Below are 19,396 nucleotides of genomic sequence, written 5' to 3'. Positions count from 1 at the left end.
AACTTCCACATTTTTATGAGCAATCGAGCTCGAGATGCACACTCGGTGCATCGAGCTACACGGTGATGAGTGTTTGCTAAGGTTTTGTGTTGCAGGTTTTGCTGTGTGGAAATTGTGCTGCAGCTCGTCACGTACCCTGTGCCCGCTCCATTGATGGCAATACTCTCGGGAATGAGGATCGTTTGTTTTTTTCCATTCGCTTCCTAGCAACGCAAAGGTCACTTGATGCTGTACTTTTCCCACTAGAAAACAGTTAAACGCTCTCACGCTTCCCAAGAAACGATGATGATGATGATGATGAGTTGCAAATCCTTCCCGAAATTGTGTTCCTGCTGGCCGGGGATGCATTTAACTTGCCGGGAAGCATCCAACGAGGACGTTTGTGTTGTTCACGCCCAGCAAACTCTATTATCCCACTACAAACAACACCCAAGGCAAGCGTCTTGGGTGGGTGTTGGCGTTGGTTTTGTTGGAAGCAATGAAAAGGAAGAAAAAAAACACAGTAAAGAATTACCGGAAGTTATTGCCATGATTTACTGGCACTTCTTATCATGCTGGCCACTTTAGGTGCACGGCATGGCACTGTTCCTGTCATTGGTATGGCACTGGAATTGCACACAATAAACAGGGAGGGATAAGGAGTGCCCCCCAGCTTTCTGCTTCAGTTTGGAAAACTTCTCCCTCCCTCCAGGCTGGCCGTTGCTGCTGGAATGAACCGTGTTAAATTAAGCTAATGCTAGAGATAACAGCACAGTCCATTGTGCCACAAAACGGTCGAGCGCTGCGCCCGGTTGGTTGCAGCGAATCTTCTCAGCGAAAGAAGAAGAAAGGTTATAATTCTTCAACCCGCCGGAACCTACCACCGAGAAGGGGGAGTTCCACTCAAACCCCACTCTCTCCCTCCACAAAAACAGCTTCTTAAAACCAGCTGATTAGTTGATGCAGGGAGAGCAGCTCCTCATTCTCGCTTGTGGGAAAACTTTGATAACACCGTGCGGTCCAGCAGCAGCAGCAGCAGCAGCAGCGGTACCGAATCGAACCATTTTCCGAACAATAGAACCGATGCACCGATGCACGTGATGAGCCATCGACCGTATGGAGCGAAACCAAAGTTTCACACACCGGGAAAAAAAACAACCCGATACGATAGAGCGCTTCTTTGCTTAAAATATTGTGCTCCTGTGCTCAAACCCCTGTGTTCGTGTCCAACCGGATGTGCTTAGGAAAGCCCGGGCTAGCGAAGCGGAGTAAATTATCCGCGAAACCTCCACCTCCACCTGTGCTTCGTATCGCCGTGCCCGGATATCCGGTCCCGTTCCACCGTGTGCCGAACGATGCCAATGCGGAACGATTTATGACCCGTTTCGGCCCGTGCGCGCAGCAATGGCATCGATGGATGGCGATGGAGTGCATTTCCGGATGCAGCAGCACGGGGCAGCCCTAAATACAACGGTTCGGGCCGATAGTGCACGACGTAGACGTAGGTAGACGGGTGAAGATTAATCATCGCCCTTGTCTCGCGGCCCACGGCGCCCTTCTTGCGCTCCTGGTTTTGCAGCGCATGCCGCGCGCACAGCGATCTCGCGCTAGACAAACTTTTCTTTATTGCTTTTAATTGAACTCAATTAGACTTAAACTTGGCCCGTTCGATCACCGCGCTCGGCAGTGGTCTTTGCTTTTGCACCTGCCACCGTGGCGTAAGGGCGATAAATTAAAGAGCCAAACAATGGGGATCGGCCCCACTTCACCCAGCTCTTAATCAGCTTTATAAACGCGGGCATTTATCGTTTTAACTAAGGCGCTCTTAATTATCTACCCAACCGAGAACGTCTTCCGTCATATAATTCGGGCTTGCAATGATTTAGCAGATCTTAACAAAATAATAGAATGCAATACAAACAGCATCAGCTTACTATACTCAAATTTTTATTCTACTCTGATCATAAAAAGCCTCACACACACACACGACTCGTCACGTAGGAATGTGTTTTCTGCTAGAAATAGAGAGCGCGACAGAGAGAGAGAGAGAGAGTGTGTGTGTGTTTTTTGTTCTGGTTGTTATAGCAGAGCTTAAAAAGGACGTGACCCCGACCTCTAGTCGAGATAATCCCTGCCCCGGAATGGGGTTTCCGGTCTCGGTCTGATCCTACTGGTTGCTCTGTTCGCGGCAGCCTCTAACATGCACTGACTGATGATGCTGATGTGGATGGAGATGATGAGGCGGGAATCGGGATAAAGATGAGGACGCTGAACACCTCGGAGCTCACTCGAACGCGGCCGCAACCGTCCCCAGGAACGCGCCGAACGCTTCCTCGAGCGTTTTCGTTTTATGCTGCTCGAGCGCCTTCAAGCAGTAGCGCATGATAACTCCACCGACGGCCTGTAAGTATGTCCCAGAGACGAACCATGAATGTGTTGCGCCCAGCTGTCCAGCAACGGGGCCAATAACCCACTTACCGCGACATCCTCCTTGGTGACGTTACGCTTCCGATGGTTCCGCACCAGCTTCCCTAGGCTACACTTGAGCAGGGCGGGATCGTTCAGTCCGTAGTCGATGAGGGTGCCGATAAAGTTCATCACGTTCAGTGCGTGCGCGTGGAGGGACCGGTTCTCGCCGAGCTCACCGGCACTTCCGCCGCCAAAGTCAAAGTAGTCCAGATACTGTGGGTACTCCTCGAAGAACCTGCCGGGAAGATGCGAAACGGTGAGTGTGTGTTAGGTAAATCGTTTCCCAAAACAAAAAAAAAACGCCTCCGACTGGCCTTACATCACGAAGATGTTGCGTCCGTGCGTAACCAGATCCTTCTTGACGATGCTCCAGGCCGCGATCAGGGCCACCTTTTGCGATTTCGTTAGGCCGGTTTCATCCGGTGTGTGGTAATTCGTTTGCTCCTCCTCATCCGATCCAACTACCGACCCGGGTCCGGACATTTTGGGTTTGCTGCACTGGTGTTTCGTCGATTCGTCGGTTTCCGTTCCACTGATTCTTGTAAGCCTCTTTTACTATGCTATCTTACGGATTACTTCACTTCCTCGCTCACACGCTGTGTTGCTTGGTCGGCCCTTAAATAGAAAACCGGGAAACAGTGACAAATGAGCTATGGTAACTTGTCTTGGTAGGTAAATCGATTTGTTTGAAAAACTTTGGAGCACATTTTTGGAGTTCCTGGATAGTGCCTCAATCTTAGGATCTTCTTCCCGTCCACTCAAAATACTATCAAAACACGTCGCACTCACACAAACACACACACACATTTCCGCGACCGTGTGTGATAGTACCTTTCTTCCCGGTTCCGGTCGCACGCATGCACACTTCCACCAACACCGACCCCCTCCAGCAGCACCACCACCGCCTGGGCAAACACTATCCTATAAAGCACACATAAAAAGGCAAACAAAAAAAAAACCGGGAGCGAAACCGAGACGATGGCACACCCGCGTCGTCAGCTGTCACGCTGAGGGAAGGAGGAACTGGGCAGCCAAAATCAAAACATAAACCCTCCGAACTCGGCAAAAACTTGTTGCTTTCTGATGGAGCAGTCACATTTCGCGCTCGTTTTTCGCCCGCTGAGAGAAACGAACCACACACACACACACACACACACACACCACACACACACACACACACCACACACACACACACACACACACACACACACACACAAACACACTCGTAGAGATACTCCAGAGGTTCGCTCTCTAGTAGAGGTGCGAGCTCTCTCTCTCTCGCTCTTTCCATCTTGAGGGATGACGTTTCAACCCCTGGAAGGTGTTGAGGGTTATGTATTTTTGCGAATTTTCCGCTCTTTCTCACACGTACACGCACACACACATACGCAATACGCTCAATGTCTTGCTGGTTGCAGAATTTTCTACCGCGAGTGTTCGCTTCAGTTTCGTAAGCTTGAATGAGGCAAAGAATGTAGGGGGCAGAAGGGCAGAACACACGCGCTACAATGTTGGGTAATGGACGGAATTACTCTAGACGCAAGCTACACACCTTCTACTACCAGCGACAACTGTCAAAACTGCAGCTCCAAACAGGTCGCACACCAACAGGTCGGGAAAACGCCACCTGCCACACTGCTTTTCTTACAAGCGATGAACCGGGCTCCCCTCCGCAACCTCCGCTTTTGCACACTACACTCGGGGGCTTTTTTTTCACTCGAGGCCACAAAACCGCAAAACCACAAGCGCACAAGCTACCACGGCCTCCACCAGTCTACATCGCACGGCACGGCCGACTACGCTCGTGAAGTACACCAACACACACCGGAGCCGTAGACGCGTGGCCTACTACGGCTGAGGGCTTGTAATAATGGCGGGGGGGCCCGCCAACACACCAACATTACAACGTTATACCTCTATTGCCCGGTTTGTGTGTTTGTGTGTGCGATTTACGTGTGTGTGTGTGTGTTTCCGTGGTAGTGGTGGTGGTACGCGCCCCAAAATTGATTCAATTTAAAGTATTTATCTCTCTCGCCCGCGTCCCGTGGCGGCTTGCTGCCATCGCACGCCAGTACGCTCTCGTGGCTCGCACACTAACGCCGATGTTTGCCAGTGTTGCCATGCCGTTTGGTCGTTTTTGCACATTCTAACTTTCGGTCTCTCGCTCTCTCTCTCTCTCTCTCTTTTCACTCTCCCGGTGATGTTTGATCTCTTGTTTGTGTGTTTCGCAGCATCATCACACGGTGCCGGTCTGCCGAGCTCTGTACCAATACAGACAGTGCCGCAACTTATAAAAGGGAAGCTTTTTTAGAATTTATCATATTTTCAAATAAATTTTGTTATTTTTTTAGATAAAAAGAGGCACCCAAACAGAAGTCACCAGTCTACCTGTAAGGACATTACGCACTCACCGAGCAATAATGTAGCAAGTGTGCATAAAACATGGCATAAACGAGAAATTACCTTTCACCACCCCATTCGCCCGCCTGCGCGAAGGCTCATAAAAGAAACCCGGAGAGCTATTTACTTCCATCGTGCAGAAAAGTGCCTTCTTGGCTAACTGAGCACACACACACACATACACACACACACATACACACACACAAACTGAGTTGCTCTTTTTTTGTTGTTGCTTGCCCATTTTTCCCTCCCATTTCTTTTGCACGAGCGAAAGACGAGCCCCCCGGTGTGTTCAAACACGCTCGCTCTCGCTGTGTTGGTGTGCAAGTAAGCAAGCGTAAGTAAGCGCCTTGCTTGCTCTGCTTTCTCGCTCCTCCTCTTGCTTACCTCCCCCTTCTCGACCTACACTCTTTTATTGCAAGGCCAACTATGTGCGCCTCTGTTTTGGCTTCCGTCTTATTTAATTAATACGGAGCGACGGACGCAGCGCAATGGGACAGACAGACGGTCAACAACAAAAAAAACCCAGCAGCACTAAGACCCTACGTGAATGTGTGATGTACTAAGAGACGACAGCGATAACGATCGGACTACGACGACGAGGACGGCGCATGCAATGGTTCGTCTTGTCGAGCATCAACAACACACACAGCAAAAAAAACTACTGCCAGAAGATAATTGTTAACGACACAAACATACGATTCCACGCGATGCTTTTCCACTCGATTTTTGCCCGGCTCCCGGCGAAAGGAAATAATTAGACATTTGTTTGTTTGCCGACCGACAGCACATAAACACGGAACGTTCGGCTTGGAGAGCGTAGCGTAGCGATCCGGAATGATTTGAGCCCATTTGAACAGGGCCCCCACAGACTTTTACGGTACATTCAACATGGATGAGCGAAAATAAACCAAAACCCACCGGCACGAACGAAGCCACTATGAAAGGCATCACGACGACGCTTCGTCACATTTCACTTCACAGTCACACCGACCGGCTGGGGGGGGGGGGGGGTTGATATCGTTTGCGCCACGCAAAACGCCACGCGACGCGTAAATGTGTGGAGCCGTGTTCTTCCTTCCTTTGCCCGGCGGGCATATGGTTTGCGCGAGCGTATGCAAACTTTCCTTCCCGACCTGTTGCACGGTGGTTGGGGTTGGAATGAAGGCCGGGTGGTGTAAAATTAAACATAAACCCCTTTTCATCGTAATTATTTCGTTATCTTTTTTAAAAGCTTCCATTACAAGCAACACATGCTATGGAGTGGAGTTTGTAAATGGCCCATTGAAACACGTCTGCAGCAATTACGATACCAAGGGCCAAGTTATGCCACCGGTATTACATTTGCAATGGTTGAATTAAGGTAATTGGATACATTTGAAGAACTGAATGCAATAATTATTATTAAATTATGCCCTTTGCTGATCAATTATTAAACCAAGGCGCACCCATTTTAATGAGACGCGAATTGAATTCAACGGCAGTTGGCCCTCTTTTCTGGGAATGAAACATAAAAAAACCCGCTTCACAAGCAACTAAATACATCACAACACTCGCGCACACTAAACAGAGCATCATCAACATTCATCAACTGATTGCTTTATCTGCAGCGGTCCAAGTTCATTTCTATTCACATGCCATCAGACACAGCACACAGCCTTATCTTCGCAAAGCAAATTCGCTTCGCCATTTGTTTCGAGAATCGGCGACAACAATAGAGCACACCCTCCACACCCAAATATTGACAATCAACGCGCTACCGCATCACAACACTTTCCTATCGTTTTGGCGCTTAGACTTGGTAACACAAAAAAAAACACATAATTTAGTCACTTACTTCTCAGAGTCACACTCAGGAGCTCCTATCGGTACATTGAATGGTTACAAAATGTCTTCTCGCTTCTCCGTTCGTTGCTGTTTTATAGCCACGGCACAAACTATGTGGGGGGGGTTGGGAAGGTTTGCCGAAAGGTTTGGAGGCAAAAACTCGGCTAAATTCTTTCCAACTTCCGCTTGGTGTGGATGTCGTGTCTCTCTACGAGGCACTAGAACGGCGGCACTGCTCCAGCGGCAAACGAACGAACGAACGAACGAAGCATCAGTCTGTGCCGATGGGCTGCTATCAATTAACGATTGGGTCTGCCCTCTCCAAAGACTGCCCACGGAAGATGTCGGTGACGAGCACGTTGATGAAGATGACGAGCCGGAGCGCACCGCTCGCGTGAATTATGACAAGTTCAATTTACGACCTGTCACTGATACGCAGGGCGCCCCCGCGAGGCTCGTTAAAGGCCGGCTCGCCGGCTGGGAGGATGACGGAACAAGAAATTCGTGCAACCGTTATCGGTTCAATGGATCAATGGAACCAACCCGACCGGTGGCCCCAGTGCGTAGGAGTCCCTAAGTGCAATCGAATGCATCGGAAATGTTGACAGCACGCGAACTCGGGACAGTGGATGGAGGGACGATCCGTTTTGTTCTAACAACATGCTTCATTAGCCCACTTCCGGCACAGCACGAAGGTATATAGAGGTGGAGTATAAAATGATGATGAGTAAATAGATAGGGGTTAATGCGTTTTTTTGGATGGTTTTCGTTTTTATAGCTAATAACAACTGGAAAAGATAGAAAAAAGTAGGGGGGGGGGAGTAAAAATAGTCAGGCTTGAATAGTCATTTTCATTACTTTCACTACATATCAAGGTCAAATGACGCAAAAAACTGTGTGAAACTAAAGGAGAAACTATATTTTAAATAGATTAATAGTAAAAATTAATTAGGAGCTACGTCCGTTTCGCTCACTCTGAATCAAACGATGGGTTATTAAAAAAAGGTATAACATCCAATGTACATTAATATAAAATCATCTCAAAGTAAGTTCAATAAGCAGAGACTAACAGGCCTAGCTCAGCAACATGTTTTAGAACATAACAAAACATGATTATCAACTTCAGGACTCGAGCTGATCGTTTTTCTAATATCTCGCCTAAAATTATGCAATCTGCGATACTTTAGATGATTAAAAGAACTTTACTTTAGAAACTTTAGAACAATAACAATTTAAATTTCATTGGTATTAATAGCTCATTCAATATCTTTATAAGAGCGCGAAATAATAACATTCTTATGAGCTTTAGCAACTTCATCCAGCCAAATCCTTGACCTTTAGCAACACCTACAATCTTGTATCCACAATTCCGCTAGACAAAACAATATGGAAAATCAAAACTTCTCTTCTCCAAGTGTCTTTGGGCTGTACCTTATCTTCCAAGTTCCACGAGTAAGCACGATAAAGCGAAAAAGTTTCCCAATCTCCCAGCGCCAGCACAGCACATTTCTGCTCCCTCATTCACTGCACTAAATCATTACTAAGAAGCAATAAAACCGACAACCCTCGCTCGAAGAGCAGCAGATTAAGAGCAAAGGCTTGTGCCGGATTCGGGGAAGTCTCGGAGCTGCTGCAAAACCTCACCATCATAATCTGCAAGACACAAAAGGGGACGGCGTCTTCTTATCCGACACGACACCACTCATTCACGCTCCCTTTACTCGCTCTTAACGCCACTCATAATCAACGCTCTTCAGATGCGAAAAATTCTTCAACACCTTCCCTCAACACTGGCAGCTTCGTTTGCCAAGGTTGCAGGAAATGATTTCCATGTCGGTTGTGCTGGACCTTCACATCCCTATCCCACTTCCTCGACGGTATTATATCATTTCAATTTAATTAATAATACACCGAGGCAAATGTTCTCTCATCTCCCCTCTCCCCACTTGTCTGCTGGTATCTTGGTGAAGTGTTTTGAAAAAGATTACAAGACTTCTTCTCCACGACAACAACACCAACGAGGTGGTAGGTCTTGTCGACCACGCGCTCTTGCTGGTGAGCCATTGATTCATCCTTTTCATTTCCGTTGACATTTAAAATTGTCGGTAGTGGTGGGTGTGTTAACAGTGCTCTTTGAGATGGCGATGGCAACTAACGACGCAGCACTGTAAATGGCTCTTCCACGTCCTATCTATGCCCGTACGACATGGGCAAAACGACAGGTAATCATCGTTACCGGCACATAGATCTTCTGCACGCGATTTGTTCTTTCTTTCATGTTTTTATCCTTTCTATAGTGGAAAGGAAAATATGAAAAACCCCTTTCACCTCTGCTTAATGGCAGGCACGATCGTAGGGTGCAATGAAACGTTTTGACTGCTTATCACCGCGTGTGGGTCCGGTGGTGTATTGAACACGTTTCGTGCGCGACCCATGCCGAAAATTGTCAAACCCCCCGCACACAGCACACGCGCACGGTGATAAAAGAGCTCCGAAACTAACTAACAACAACTCTGGACCGTAGCCTGTGGCCTGTTTTATAACCACCAAATTTATCTCGAATGCAAAACGCCTTTTGCACCACGAACCACGCACCGATGCTGATGAAGAATTACGTACCCAGCTTGCCCCTGGGGCGGAATATTGTCTTTCTGATTAAATTCCAGCCCAGCGCAGACCGACGGGTCTGGTCCGTCTGGTGCAGATGTTATGGTGGAATGATCGTCCGGAAGTTACGTGATGCCAACGGATATTGAAACGAAACACGCCATGGTTTGAACGATGCGCTGATAGTACTATCGCCAGATGGCGCTGGTTTGTTCGGTGCCGGAAGACCTTTACATTGATGCCCTGTAACTTTCACTATCAAACTCCTGCCGTTTTAAGGTTTATAGTCAATAATGTTGCTCTTTGGTAGGAGTAACAGGACACCCATCTCCAGTAATGTTTAATTAATCGAACGGGAAATTAATAGCAGCCAACTAACTACCAGTTTAGGATGTCATTGGCTCACTCCGAATGCTTACCAATTAAACACTGGAACCCCAAAAAAGGTTCCCCAAAATTCAAGGAATCTTCAGGTTATTTTGCGGAATTCTGCGGAATGGCTTCTAATTAAAAGTGCTTTAAATATCGGTCAATATTAATCAACCGTTGGATGGCAGTAACGTCCAACTTCCAATATCCAGTCGACCGAGAAGTCCAAGGGACAGTCTCTTTACTTAAGCTCCCCGTAGCGTACGCTTCTTACCGTTCCCCCCAGGCAAGCTCGTCATCAATTTTAAGCCCGATTTTCCGCCTGTCAGTAGAATTACGTTCCACTATTTAATGGGGTCGCAGTAGAAGAGAGCGCGGGGAACAAGGGGTGGAGGTGCACATTATATAGTTCTTTTCGAAACTTACAGCTACTTACAGCTACTTCGCAACCGACCACCGGCAAGCGCAAAGTCGACGTCGAGTCCACCACCAACAAGTCAAGCAAGCTAGCAAGCACCCGTCACCAGCAAAACTAAACGAGAACCCGAGCCCGAGAACCGATGGAGCAACAAATTCCACTTCACTTTTGATCCCCAGATGTCCATCAAAGCTGCCGCGAACGGTAGCGAGGTAGGGGTTTTATGCAAGCAGCTTGCGTGTGCAAAATGGCATACCGAGCAGCAGCAGCAGCAGCAGCAACAGCAGCAAACAGCACTACAAAACACTACTTTGGAACGTTAATAAAACTTTCGCTGTAATGCAATATATATGCCAACGGGGCAGCGCTTGTTGCTGCCTGGAACGGCAAACCTTGTTGCCCAACCAGTTTCATGGCAACATCTTAAACTGTGGAAGAGTTTTATCCCCACTGCAAGAGGTGCTGCTCGCTCGGTGTGAGGTTGAAGTTTCTCTGTTTTTGCCCCTTTTTCCATTCTCTTGTGGCATGTGTCTAAAGCAATGGATTATTACACAAAGTACAGGGTGTACAGGGTGGAAAGTTTGCACTACTACTACTCTGCAGCGGGCGTCACCAACACGTGGTCACCAGTTGCCAGCATTTAGTGAGTCGCTCCGAACTCGCTGCAGGAGTAAATCTCGGACCCAAATTTTAACCCCCCGTTTCCCAATGAATTATGGTGCTAGGTGAGCTCTTAAAGGAGTGTGTTTTGATTTATTTTGCAAATCAAGTACCGCACTGGCGGCCCCTCTGGGACGGGCGGGGCAGCAAGAAATGAACGACAAACGTAATGAAGGAACTATTATTATACGCCATTGTCTATTTTATTTATTTGTTTATTATTCACAAAGCATACACACCCCGACCGGTGAGGACAATTTTCTCAAAGAAATATGTCTGTCCTCCTGGACTTTTCTGGACCAGTTCTTGCCTTCCTTTCCTTGAAAAAGGGGAAATAAAATACGAAACCCGAACCCTGGAAGGATCCGAATGCTTCTTGAACGGGGTTTTTGGGGTTAGATTGTTTTTTTTGTGCCACATAAATATAGGTTTATTTCTTTGCACTGCTGCTGCTGCTGTTGCTGCTGCTGCTGCTGATGACGAAAGGGCGTCAAGGTGTGTGTTGGTATGCCGGCGATAACCGGGGCAGCTGGCGAAAAGTGCAGCAACCCAACAACCGGCACGTCCCATTCGCGGCGTGTGGAGAGTGTGGAGTGGGATTTTGGCATTAGGCAACACAAACACCACACCTAACGACCGTGCCGTGCCGTGCCGTGCTGCCAGGATCACTCGGCAGCGTCCAGCGGAGCCAAAAATCGCCAACATTCTAGCGCAAAACAGCCGCTCTCTCTCTCTCTCTCTCTCTCTCTTTGTCTCCCCAAAAAGCGAAGCGAAAACGTGTACGAAAGCAATAAATTACTCCACACCGGCAGCACCAAACGGGGTTGCATTATTCAGCAAACCTCTTTACCCTACCCTCTCCACTCACAGAGAAAGCAATAGGAAAATAGAGGCAACCGGGAACAATCCAAAATCCCCAAAGATATTAGAGAAGGCGAAAGGATGGGAATCGAACGGCGGAAATGCCCGCCCCCGGGGAAGAGAGGAGCCAGCACCAACGAGAAACTCACATTCTAGCGAAACATAAACAACATGCCCCCGCGCTCTCATTTTCTTTCTGCCCATTGTGTTGTGAGTTGGCAGCATCGCTTCAGCAGCATGGCCTTGAAAAGCAGCAGGAGGAAAACTAATTCTCCAGCAATAAATAGACATTGTTATGATGCATCAAGTTTGCGCTCGGAGGCTATTGTTTTGCCCCATCCGGAAGGTGATACTGTTGCTGCATTGTTGCTGCACCATCATATTGGTGGGGAGAGAAGAGAGAGAGAGAGAGAGAGAGGGGGGGGGGGAATTCGTTTGCTAGCTCACAGATTATTGCATTTGCCATAACTTCGTCCCTCTCTTCAACCGGTCCGCACATACTGCCGATATGCGTCTGGTAATGTCCTACCGGTTCTGCCACGGTTGCACAAACTTCTGCCAGTGCGCTCAAGCATAGCTCAAGTCTTTCTTTTGCTGCGGAAAGTTTGTCTTCATTTGGCTTCGGCTTATTGTGCCGGCACCACTGTCGTTAAGGCAGCAACAACAACAAAAAATTGCATACCGGTTGTAACAAGTGGCTCGATTACTGCAAACTATGGTTGAGATTGGAAAGAGGAAGCATCATCACCCATCCAGCTTTAGGATATAGGCGCTTAACATGGGAAAACTTTCCCCATAGCTCATGTGAGAGCGACACATTTGTGCAGTGAAACAATTGTGTGCAGTGTATTAGTTTCGGTTCGATTACGATAGCACTACTTGGTGCGGTGTAATGGAGAAGCTCTCGTTTATCGTCTGGTGAAACTATTAGCTTCAAGATCTTTGTTGGAAGAGACCAGTTCAAGGCTAGATTGTCTGAGGTTTTAGTAGTTCAGGCGAATGAAAAAATCAATTCTTATTGAGCCTGATCATCATTTTATCACTTGTCTAAACACTTAATGTATTATGGTTTACCAACTGATTGGAGCTTACTTTTGTAATTTCATCGTCTCAAGTACACAACATAACGAAATGAATGTACTTCCTTACACATAAAACAGTCCCAATGAAAACCAAACCCATCGCTCCTTTTGACCGACCAACAAAACAAACCCCGACCAGGAAACGAACCATTTTACTGGCTGGTGTTTCGTCAGTGTCAGTTTTTAATTGTCTTTCTCGCACTACCTCGGCATGATGGGGATGATTTCCCCGCCGACGATTCGGCACGGTTCGTCGCCGTCATGCTGGGGCGTTTACCATTCCGGGCACACCAGGCAACGGCTCATTACTAAGCAGTTTGAAAAGTAGTGGGAAGCTAACTATTTACGTGACCGGCATTTGCAAACAGTCCAAACCATTCCCCATACTCACCGCCAGCTATATATATATAAAGCCATAAGAGGAAGCGTGGGTTTGGTCTCAGTAAAACCGGAGAGGGTGGAGAGGGGGAGGGAGCACACAATGCTTAACATTTCCCGGATGAAGATAAGTAATGTTAGGGACACGCTGGAATGACCAGCTTTTTTTTTGAGTGGAGTGAAGCTAGTTTTGTTTTAAGCACTTTGGTTGGATTTTCTGCTTGAAATCGCTTTTCGCTGTACAGCGGCACATTTTACTTAACATAATTAGTTAGGTAAAGTTGGAGTTTTAATGGTAATTTGCAACATAATGTTGGAGCATTGGCATTAAAAAGTAAATTGGAGTACATTGTACGGTTTGCAATGAAGAGCGGGAGAAGCTGTCTTTTAAAAGCCAGTTTAGTCGGACGGAAATCTAGTGACCATTTAGTGTTAAGGTAAGCGCTTAGGCTTGCGTAGCGCAAGCAACGGATCGAATCTCAACACCAAGACGAGTTTACTTTTCTGGCCTTTTCGCTTTTGTGGTAGTACTGCATGTAAGAATGAAATGTTCGAAATTGATAAAACAAATGAAAAGTTCATTTACCTTGTCTAATTTCATGCTCTCTTGAATGCGTTGTTTGGCTTTTTTCTGTCATAGGCAATGCGTCGTAGTGCATAATTTGCTCCTTCATGTCACCCAGTTATTCATGCGTGTTTACTACTTTACCTTATTTCACAGACTTGCTACTAGTCCCTACATTGTATCCATTCTGCTGACCACTCACTATTTGATCGAGACCACCGATAACACTACGTCCTATAGAGCATGACTGGGGAACAGCACACAACTCCATCCCTCACCCCACCAGCCAGCTCTCACATTCTCATGTGTAATTAGTGCAACGAAGTTTTTCACTTACGTGAGAATGTTTCATAAATAAAATAATCAACACTGCGACTGTCTTCGTACACCGGTACGTTGAAGTGTGCTCCGTTTCAACTGCAAGCCCCTGCAGAGTCACACGATATGTGGCCATACACTGACACACACGAGCCAGGGTTTGGATAAAGCTTAGCATGGGCTTAGTTTTTCTCGACCTTTTTTTTTTACCTTTTCTCTCTCCATTACCTGTTTTATTTGCGTCGTGTGCCTTTTGCCTTCCATCACGGGTGCTTGCAGCCTTCCGAGTGGTTGCACACACATAAAAAAGGTAAAGTAAAAGGTTTGTGTATGCCCTGCTGGCAATGCTGCAAGCTTTCCAACAACACTGCAGCAAACGGAAGTAGTGACGATGCCGCTGCCCTTCCCAAGCACCAAGGAGGACGTTCTCTTTTTCATCTCGCTGGCCTGCACCCATCGTCTCACAGCCACGTGGTTTTTGCATCCCTTCAGCAAGCACCGCGTGCAGCGGAACATTCCATCCGGTGCATGTCATCACGGTTTGCTGGGGCCGAGGCCCTGCCCTCCCTGTCCGCAAAAAAAACACCCGTTTAACGCTATCCAAATGGAGGTCCACCGTCCGTTCCTCACCACGTAATGAGTGGTGCAGAGTTTCGCATTGTAAATGTAAAGCTGATACGCATCGCTGGCATTTTGTTGTTGTTCATTTTTGTTTACGTCCAGTGTGTCTGCGTTTTAATACGAAAACACTGGGCTGGAAAATATGCTTTGGTAGTTTTTGCAACAACTGCTTATGCATTTACAATTACCGTGTGTGTGTGTGCCTGGGCCGCAATGTGTGCCGTTGGCGTGTGAGGTGAGGCCCGCATTTATGTAATGACCTTCGGGACGTCGGGAGCTAAGGGGAGGAGTTTTTGTAAACAACAAACCAGAAACAGATATCAGCAATTAAAGGATAAGGATCTTGGAGCCAGCTATTCTGCATAAGGGAGATAGTTTCGGTTCCATTAAAATAATTATGGAAAAGGACACTCTTAAACACTTCCAGAAAAGGTTTAAGTGCGTTACCCATCTATGAAGTGCTCGAATGCATATTGGTTCGGGATCCTGTATTCTAAGGGAATTCCTGACCACATAACAGTATTAGAACTAATTCTGCATTCATACCGGTCCTGGAACTGATCCTAACCTTATACAAATTATGAAAGTGTTTCCGAACCTGTACGGGTCCTAGATTACGTACGGGATCTTCAAAATTCATACTGATCCTGGAACTGATTCCAATCCCATACCGGCCATGTAACTGATCCTGAGCCCTTACAGGTTCTGAAACATATTTTGGCCCACACTGAGGCTGAAATTATTCCTGAACTCATACCGGCCCTGGAAGTGACTCCAAACCCAAATATCGGTCTGATTCCGAATCCATAAGTGATGGTGATGCCATACTGGAGCTGGAACAAATTCTCAACCCTTCCAGGTTCTGGCACTAATCCTAAATTCCAACAGATCTTGGAACTTGTACAGAACACACACACCATTCCATGAACTTATACAAAACCTATAGAGCTGTGAGACTTATCTCCAACACATACCATTGGATTGGTTACACAACCAACCGTAGTTACCGTTTCCTGGAACTGAAACTGGATCCAAACTGGTCCACAAATTGATTATCAACCTAAGATACTGATCCATCTTAGTACCTAGCCAGAAAGAAACAATACTAATGTGCGAGATTTGCTTACATGCTGTACCAAAATCTAAACATAGCTTAAATATAGTAGGAAATTATGTCATCTGATAAGGAAAAGTTTTCTTCTTGGTATAGTTTTGTATAAATTATATTATCCCTAGCAGCTTTAGTAATAATTAGATATGGATTTTGCATGCATAAACCATTTCTCCCTACACCCCGAAAGCAATTTCCTTTTCCCTAATATTATTCTGTAAGCTTAATAAGACACCCTCTTTAAGCTAATTGTTCCAGTTTGTAGAGCGAGAGCGATACGCTTAATTAAAGGTAATCACGAGACGGAAAGAAAGTTTGTAAATCTTCACATGATCCCTCCCGGCTTGCAGCTTGCACTCTCTCTCTCTCCCTATATTTCTGCATCGCTGCTGCACTTCTGTTGTGTATAAATATAAATTACATTACCCACGCACGCTTCCCCAAACCATCGTGATGGATTCCCACGAGATACAAAACCGCGTCGCGTGGTGCACGCGAGAAACTTTTTAATAATTCAACCAAATTAAGTCGAACGCTAAACAGAGCAGCATCCTCGAGCAAGGTTGCAACATGGCAGGATGCAACTCGCCCATATGCAACGCTACCACTGTCAGCCGAGATACCACAGGTTCGAGTTGCCACGGGTTGAGAGAAATTAATTCGTAACCAGCTCGTATTAATGTGGAAACTCTCGTCGGGCCGCTGCGCTGCATTACATCTTCTTCTCGCTTTTACAAACAGTAAAATACACACCCACCCACACGCACAATCCGGAAACGTTAACAGCAAAAGGGCTTGTTTGATGCATGCAGAACCATCCCTTTGCGCTTTCCGGTATAAATTGTCATAAATCTTTAAACATTTCCTTTCCCCTCTATCTAGAAGCCTTAACTCGTCTACAAACGCTTTACCTGGCCCTTCGATGAGACTGGGCCAATCTGGTTGTTGCTGGTTTAAAGTGTAATGAGTTTAACTGGAAAAGGAGGCATTGAAACGGTGACATCTTTGTGAGCAACAGGAACATCTCCTCCCTGCCTTCCAAAACTATGTCACAGTTACAGTAACCGACAGCCCAACAACTTTCAAAACTTTCCACAAATACCACGGGAAGAGGGAAGTAGAGAAGTGGTGAGTTCCTGAGCAAGTTTCCCAATCGTTCTTGTTTGGGACATTCCCCTCCAAACCATTCCCTCACATAAGCTCATTGGTCCTACCGTACCTCTTGTTAATTCCGGTTCCGCATGATCCGCTACGGCCATAAACCCCTGGCAGCACATAAACAAACCATCTCGGGACGTTTTCGCCGAGAAAAGGGTTGTTGTTTTTTTTTGCAAACTTCCAACTCCAGCAACAGTTCTGAAAGGATTGTCGGCCGTGTTCTTTGGGAATGCTTGCAGGCTCTCACATGGAAGAAGTGTACGCGGCAGCTGCACATGCGCGGACTGGAAAATGTCCCGTTTTCCCACACTGGAAGGAGAAATATCCCTATTCTGGAGTGCAAATTCAAGTGAGTACTCACCATTTTTAACCCCGGATGCCGGTTGTGAGGTGAGTTCTTTTTTTTTGCGCGACACACTGTTTGTCTACAAACAGAAGCGACGGTCGGTTTGTAAATCACTTGACACAGAATCTCAAGTGTCAAGAGGTCTTCTCGAATCCGAGGCCGAGATGAAGCTACTTCTAGGTGGTAAGGATCGAAGTAGGCTACAAAACAAACATTTCTTTTTGGTCTTTCTTTTGGGGTGCTCGTTTGGACACCATCAGTATAGAAACCTTTCGCGTGTAATGGTTCCTTAGATCGTTTTCCTTTCGAAACCTTATCAATCGAGCTGTAAAGAAAGACGTTAACAGGAAGTGAACTGCATTTTTCCCTATGCTTTTCCATTAGGCCTTTATGCTGTGTGTTTGTATTTCGGGATTCATGCTTTACACACGATTGACAAGGCGGTTTTTGTTGAATGATGATGCCGTAAACGGACCGTTAAATACGATCCGGGAACGAAGGTCACAACGATGGATTGTGTGGAAATCGCGCGAGCGCGCCACTCGCCACTCGCCACTCTGGCGCTATAAAAGGATTATGTTTCATCGTAAAAAATACACTTCCCGTCACACAGACGTGGGTGCCTGCATACTGAACATGAACGAAGAAACGCGGTATGAGAACGTACCTGAAGGAGGTTCTCTCCACTGGGTGAAACATTCAGACCTGTTCTTGGGCTAAACTAAACCTAATGGACACGCGGACCTTGTCCCTGTGTCGAAAACATTGAACAAATTAATTTTTTATGGTGTACTTAGAACTCTGGACAAAGTCCAATTAATGATGCAAAGTTTGTTTTTAGTAATAATGAAGCAAAGAAACCTCACGAGAAAGAATGGGAATAAAATTGACGAGACTCTTGATTGTCTCATTATGAAGTAAGATTTCCTTGTTAGATAATACGCGGATAATTGAAAACAGGACTTCTTTGTCCTGAAAAAGTTGTTTTTGTTTGAAAAAAGTCCACCAAAAACCTTTGCAAGCCATACCTTCAAACTTCCACTGGGTCCTGTGTTGGCCTTGTGGTCATATTTTAAATCTGGCACAGACCTCTTTATTTCCATTGGAAAGGCTTCATTGCCAGCGTTTCGTGCAATGTAAATATTGTAAGAAAACGTCGACTCTTTACGGCTACCGTTTTTTATCACCCTACCAGAATGTGTGACTCTTGACCTTGGAGTGCGCCCAAGGCACTATATTTCAACGTCCTCCACACCCTCATTTTTCCTCCCTCCAATGAAACTTTACTATGCACCGTAAAACTTAATAAAGCAACGAATAAAATAAAATAGTGCCAATAACAAACACTCCTCCACCCCGTTCATTGCACTGTCCAATGTCCCTTAACTAACCGGACCAAACCGCGGCTGGGCAAAGGAAAGTTTTCCCATTGATTTTTCGCACATTAATAGTTATTCATTCCTGCGAACCGCGATCACCGCGAACGCGACGGGGACTTTTTGGGAATGAGAAAGTTCTGGGTGCGCACTAAAAATTTGCGACTTTCTTGCTGGTGCATGCAAAATGGATGGGTGGTGGGTGGGTGGCTGATGGTTCTACATATTCGTAAAAACTTTCCCCGCTAAATCCCGCCTATGCTGTGGAGTCGGAGTCACCATAACCCGCCCGAATCATCATAATTGATGCAAATGATCTTTCGCAGACAGTGACTTTTTCTCTCTTTGAAATTCGTTTTTGCCCATTTTCTATTATTTTCCCTTCCCTAGGTGTTGCACCTAGGAGTCTGGCCCGGTCTGGTGGTACAGTCGTCAACTCGTACGACGTAACAACATGCCCGTCATGGGTTCAAGTCCCGAATAGACAGTGGCCCCATACGTAGGACTGACTATCCTGCTATGGTAACAATAAGTCACTGAAAGCCAAGCACAATTCACTAGTGGGTACAGGCAGGCCATGACCGATAGTAGTTGTTGTGCCAAAGAAGAAGAAGAAGAAGAAGAAGAAGAAGAAGGTGTTGCAAACCAAGCCCCTCCTCCCTCCGGGTCAGTACATTGTGCATACCGTGGATTATAACCCGCAACAAACAATTGACTTAACCCAACCCCCACGCGGGAAACTTTCGCACACAAAATGTCTACACCTTTTTAAGAGAGATGGGCGCCAAACGATGGACAAATTTCATTATTCGATTCAGTCCCCTCTTTGTTTGTGCGATCCAAATGCAGTT

At 46.5% G+C, this 19,396-nt stretch overlaps 1 protein-coding gene across 6 annotated transcripts; it reads right to left on the bottom strand.

Annotated features, from left to right (window-relative positions):
- Nucleotides 1–1,904: 1,904 nt before the first annotated feature.
- LOC121599947 (myoglobin) lies at nucleotides 1,905–17,204 on the bottom strand. 6 transcript variants are annotated; one of them, XM_041928107.1, is made up of 4 exons: nucleotides 17,185–17,204; nucleotides 2,768–3,063; nucleotides 2,458–2,683; nucleotides 1,905–2,380 (listed from the first exon to the last, which is right to left on the bottom strand). In XM_041928107.1, the coding sequence occupies exons 2-4, from the start codon at nucleotides 2,929–2,931 to the stop codon at nucleotides 2,264–2,266; spliced, it is 507 nt and encodes a 168-aa protein (XP_041784041.1). In that variant the 5' UTR covers nucleotides 2,932–3,063; nucleotides 17,185–17,204; the 3' UTR covers nucleotides 1,905–2,263. The 6 variants fall into 6 exon arrangements, with proteins under 6 accessions (XP_041784041.1, XP_041784036.1, XP_041784037.1 ...); XM_041928102.1 differs by lacking the exon at nucleotides 17,185–17,204 and adding an exon at nucleotides 6,686–6,962; XM_041928103.1 differs by lacking the exon at nucleotides 17,185–17,204 and adding an exon at nucleotides 4,001–4,691.
- Between the last annotated feature and the right edge of the window lie 2,192 nt (nucleotides 17,205–19,396).

Source organism: Anopheles merus, chromosome 3L, assembly GCF_017562075.2.
Source record: "Anopheles merus strain MAF chromosome 3L, AmerM5.1, whole genome shotgun sequence".
Taxonomy (NCBI): domain Eukaryota; kingdom Metazoa; phylum Arthropoda; class Insecta; order Diptera; family Culicidae; genus Anopheles; species Anopheles merus.
The sequence above is the reverse complement of the archived record's forward strand: the minus strand, read 5'-3'. Positions and strand labels throughout refer to the sequence as shown.